Source organism: Cibotium barometz, chromosome 5, assembly GCF_041138505.1.
Source record: "Cibotium barometz isolate CiBa-2024 chromosome 5, ASM4113850v1, whole genome shotgun sequence".
In the NCBI taxonomy this organism is placed as follows: Eukaryota; Viridiplantae; Streptophyta; class Polypodiopsida; order Cyatheales; family Cibotiaceae; genus Cibotium; species Cibotium barometz.
This window is the reverse complement of record NC_141050.1, coordinates 22,834,139-22,839,540: the sequence shown is the minus strand read 5'-3', so window position 1 is coordinate 22,839,540 and position 5,402 is coordinate 22,834,139. Positions and strand designations below refer to the sequence as shown.

The 5,402-nt window shown below is 41.7% G+C and overlaps 1 protein-coding gene across 1 annotated transcript; it reads left to right on the top strand.

Moving 5' to 3' along the window:
* Positions 1-3,754: 3,754 nt before the first annotated feature.
* Positions 3,755-5,200, top strand: LOC147638216 (tetraspanin-8-like). Its single transcript, XM_086795143.1, has 2 exons — positions 3,755-4,499; positions 4,648-5,200. Exons 1-2 carry the CDS (start codon positions 4,002-4,004, stop codon positions 4,948-4,950), a joined length of 801 nt encoding a protein of 266 aa, XP_086651269.1. The 5' UTR covers positions 3,755-4,001; the 3' UTR covers positions 4,951-5,200.
* Positions 5,201-5,402: the final 202 nt, after the last annotated feature.

Here is a 5,402-nt window from a genome sequence, read left to right as displayed (position 1 = left end):
AAATGAACTTTTTTTGGCAGAGACTCAGCCCCCCTCTGCCACTATATTTCAAGGATACCTCCAGGCATGTTGATCATTTACCATCAAAATATTCAGATGATCCACACATTCAATTGATGGCCTTAAAGGTTCTGTCTACTTAGGACATGGGAGGATACAACAACATGCAAAAAAGATTATCCTGATAGAGAAGCAAGAAGCTTTACGTATTTTTAGATATGCACTAGGGTTGTGCGCGCATTGAGGGCAGGGTATTTTTTGTGTTATGCGGCTATGGAAAGGTGGTTCCTGATTTGAACACCCATGCTCTTGGAGGTTATCAATGCCAAAAGCTATTAAGGTATAGAGGAAAACTACCCGAAGAAGATGAGGCTAAACACTTATCCGAAGATGACGGCAAACAACTGCCCAAAGAAAACCCCAAAAAGGAGGGGAGTCTCTTCTATAGTCTCTTGAAGGGCACATATTTCCATTTATCACAAATATATCTCACAACTCTCATGAAGGTAATCTTAGGTACGAGTAACTCAACATGTTCCTGAGCTTTCCTTGTCTCTCTCAGGGCATTCACATGCTGGTTATTTCTCTTTTTTAGCTTTTGCTTTGATAATATGTTTTCACTCACTACTTTCTCTGCCAACGCCGGTCTTGGTCCAACCCTCCTTGCTGTTTTCTTTGTTCTAGACATCTCTGGCCTATCAATGAAACACGTAATGAAATATGACCAATAGGAGAGCAATCAAAGTAGTTCATGGTGGAATTTTGAAGACCAATAGGTGAAGAAAATTAGGAGAGCAATCAAAGTGGGTCCCGGTGGAATTTTGAATACCAATCGGGTCTGGGGTGTAGGTGAAGAACGACTGGTGTAGGTGAAGAACAAATAAAGGTCAGCCAGAGTGCTTATTGTTCTCTTCTAAAACAACATTTATCCATCAACATTTATTGCACACAACAAAAAATTTGAGACATAAGAATAACTTTGGCCTGATGGAAGAATGGTGCGTAGGTGCAATTTTGATGACTCAAGTATGTTCATATCACACAATGATTGTAGTGACATGAACAGGAGCTCGTGTAGGTGAAGACCAATAGGAGAGCACTCAAAGTGGGTCTTGGTGGTATTTTAAAGAACAAAAGGAGCTGATGTAGGTGAAGCAAAGCCGGGTAGGTGAAGTGAAAACATAGGTTAAATAGTGTGCTTAATACTCTCTTCTAACAACATTTCTCCATCAACATTTTTTGTACACAACAAAAAATTTGAGACGTAAGCATAACTTTGTCCTGAAGGAAGAACGACACGTAGGTGAAATTCTGATGCCTTAGGTATGTTCATATCGTGTCGTGATTCTAGTGACACGAATAGGAGTTGGTGCAGGTGAAGACGAATAGGAGAGCACTCAAAGTGGGCCCTGGTGGGATTTTGTAGAAGAAAAGCAGCTGGTGTAGGTGAAGCACAACTGGTGTAGGTGAAGAACAAATATAGGTCAGACACAGTGCATTATGTTCTCTACTAAAAACAACATTTCTCCATCAACATTTTTTGCATACAACAAAAAATTTGAGACGTAAGCATAACTTTGGCCTAATGGAAGAACAACGAATATGTGAAATTCTGTTTTCTCAGGTATGTTCATATCGCGTCGTAATTCTAGTGACACAAAATCAAGATGGTGTAGGTGAAAACCAATAGGAGAGAAATCAAAGAGGGTCCTGGTGGTATTTTGAAGACCAATAGGAGTTGGAAAAGCTGTTGTAGGTGAAGAAGAACAAGTGCTTAATAATCTCTTCTAACAACATTTATTGCACACAACAAACAAATTCGAGATGTAAGCATACCTATGGCCTAAGGGAAGAATGACGCATAGGAGTAATTGTGATGCCTCTGGTCTATATATATCACATCATGATTCTAGTTAGACTAGTAGTAGCTGATGTAGGTGAAGACCAATAGGATAGCAATCAAAGTGGTCCTGGTGGTAGTTTGAAGACCAATAGGAGAGCAGCCAAACTGGTCCTGGTGGTAGTTTGAAGGCCAATAGAAGAGCAACCAAACTGGTCCTGGTGGTAGTTTGAAGACCAATAGCTGGTGTAGGTGCAAATAGTAAAATAAAGAACAAGTGCTTAATAATCTCTTCTAACAACATTTATTACATACAACAAACAAATTCGAGTCTCTACTATTTTAGTTAAATCACTTTGATTAAGAAAGTTAATCCAATCCTTACACGACCCTTTTGTTTTTCATTTTTGCCCCTAATGGATAGAAAATTGGTAACATGCCATGTCATCACCAATTTGGGAACTTCTTGCTCGGAGGGTTCACCTAAAAAGGGGTTTTTAGGTGAGTTGAAATAAAGGGGTTTTTTAATTCAAACATTTAAGGTAATTTTACAGCAATACATTTATAGAAGGGGTTTTTTAAATCGATTTTGAAAAAAAAACTTCTAAGTCCATAAAGAAAAAGGGGTTATTTTATTCATAAAAAAATCATAGTAGGTAAGGGATTTTTTAATACCCCTTGAACGCACATGATACAAAGGGTTTCTTAGTAGTACACCTCCTGAGACTTCTTGAATAAGGAAAATTATCCAGCATGCTATATATCATTGAAAAGATCGCGACGAACTGTAGATTCCTTTTTTGGTTTGATTTGCAAAAAATTAACCATTAGCCCATTTTTGAAAGAAAAAGCTAACATGGCATTTCTTAGAGGGTTATTTTTCAGTCCAAAATTTGCTTATAGCTAGTTGGCTTGATGATGAACAAGGGACATATTATGCAATTTATTATGTCTACTCTCTACAAAAGGCTTGCTATATCATTGAGATAGTAGTGAGTTACAAAAGAGCATCGATGTCTCCGTCATAATAATCCTCTGAAATTTCGAGGGTTAATCACACAAGGCTCAACATTTGGTTCTGGTATAGCCAAGTGGTGTTTTCCCTCATAATACGAGGCAAGTGTTGTATAGTGTGAGAAGAGCTGAGAAAGTGCTTATTATAACTTTTGTAGCAAGCAGTCGTAGCATTGCTAAGGCAGCATTGCTAATGTGTCAGAAAAGAGTTGGGGGCTGATTCGTTACCTTGCAACTCTAGTGCCACAATATTTGAAGCCTAGCTAAAGTGTCACTATTAGCAAAACTTCAACAAGAATCGAGGCTTTAGTGAGGTGGCCCATCAAATTTTCCTTCAAAGCATGCTACCTTTTGCAAAGTGTCTCATAAAAAGCCCTGGTATGCTGTGATAGTGATACTATTGTAGTGACGCCATTCATGTCAAACTTAATTTACATCATCTTGATTAAAGTGTGTTATCAATGCCAACACCTTCATTCCGGTGAGGACAACTTTCTTCAGCGATGTTTTGTTGAGATTAATAGAGCACAAAGCTTTTCGAAAATTACTTAAGAAATTGGGTCAAGTATCATTTTCTACCTCAATGGCATAGACTACCCATTCCTTATTCTTGTTCTTAGTGCTTCACTATAGGAAAACCCATTTCCTTGGGGTAAGCGAGAGAATGCCCAACCTTCATCGTTAAAAAATTGAGGCGTGTCGGAAAGCACAACTCGAATTTTGAAATTTTGAAAGTGTATTGGAATTGACATCGTCAACGATACAAGGTCCTACATTGTACAGACTTAGGCGCGTTGGCACACGCGGACGTTGGACTCCGTCTCGATAGGCTGATAGCCACGAGGCCAAGATCTCTCTCTCTCTCTCTCTCTCTCTATATATATATATATCGCTGAAGGTTTCTCACATAACACTCATCAGCTTTTTAAGTGTGGTTCTTTGACTAGCCTTTGCATCCCTCCACCCCCGCACCCACACCCACACACGCATCACATACAATCTCTGCTTGAACTCTACGTACGTTACAGCTCCTCTAGCTCTTGGAGATCACCTCTGCAAATTCAGCTCCATCTGTGATCGATCCGGCACACTTCGCTAGCTTATAGCAGGTGCAGTGATCAGTTTGATTGAATCAAAGCAGATTAATATGGGCGTGAGCAACCATCTGATAGGGATCCTCAATTTCCTCACCGCCCTTCTCTCCATCCCCATATTAGGTGCCGGCATATGGCTTGCAACCAAGCACAGCACAGACTGCATGCGCTTCCTGCAATGGCCGGTCATCATCATCGGCCTGTTCTTACTGCTGGTATCTCTGGCGGGGCTGGTGGGCTCCTGCTGCCGCGTCACGTGGGTGATGTGGGTTTATTCCGCGGTGATGCTGCTCCTCATTGTGTTGTTGCTGTGCTTCACGGTGTTTGCCTTCGTGGTGACCAACAAGGGCGCCGGCGACGCCGTCTCCGGCAAAGGATTCAAAGAATTCCACCTGGGCAGCTACTCTAGCTGGCTGCAGAAGCAGGTGAACAAGGCCAGCAACTGGGACAAGATCAAGAGCTGCCTGGCCGACTCCAAGCTCTGCAGCCGCCTCGAGGACGACTACACCACCAGCGCCGCCTTCTCTAGCGCCGACCTCTCCCCCATCCAGGTATGCAAGAAGGCCATCGGATTCATGGATATTGCTCTCAAATTAAGGGGCGCATTTGCTCATAGTTCATAATATAGTTTTCTATTGACCGCTTGCTTTGCTCAGAATTAAAGCGTATACTTAATTTTCAATGTTGATGATCATGCAGTCCGGATGCTGCAAACCTCCCACCGCTTGCAATTTCACCTTCGTAACCTCTACCAACTGGACCATAATCGCAACCAATGAGGGCGCAGACGCAGATTGCCAAGCTTGGAGTGATGATGCCTCCCAGCTGTGCTACGCCTGCAACTCTTGCAAGGCGGGGGTTCTTCAAAACGTGAAGCAAGAGTGGCGCAAGGTCGCCATCGTCAACGTCGTCGTGCTGGTGTTCCTCATCATCGTCTACAGTGTAGCTTGCTGCGCTCTCAGAAACGTGAGGAGAGACAAATCCTACGGTTATAATGCCTAAGCACGGAGTCTCTCAAGGTCATGTTCACAGTCCCACCATCTCTCGAGCCCATGCGTTAATTTTGTTTCTTAACATTTTCAGAAAACGATATCTTTCATAAAACGTGTGGTCATCATTAAGTGTCCATACTGCCGATTTAATTTTAATGATAAAATATGTGCTCCCATGATCGTTTATTATGTACCGATAGGTCTCCATGTTCCTGATTTGATCGATATAAAGTTGCGACCTACATCCTATTTTTGAATCATTTCATGATAGTACATGGTGTGCCTCAGGGATTGGTACGGCATCATCCAAAAAAACGGCCCTGTGTTACAGAGATTCATAATTCCTCCTTATGGCTAGTTGGATTGATGAACAAGCGACATGCTATGCAATTTTTAGCTCCTTGCAATGCCAGTCCTTTTTCCACCACGTTCATTTGCCATTTGACATCCAAAACATACACA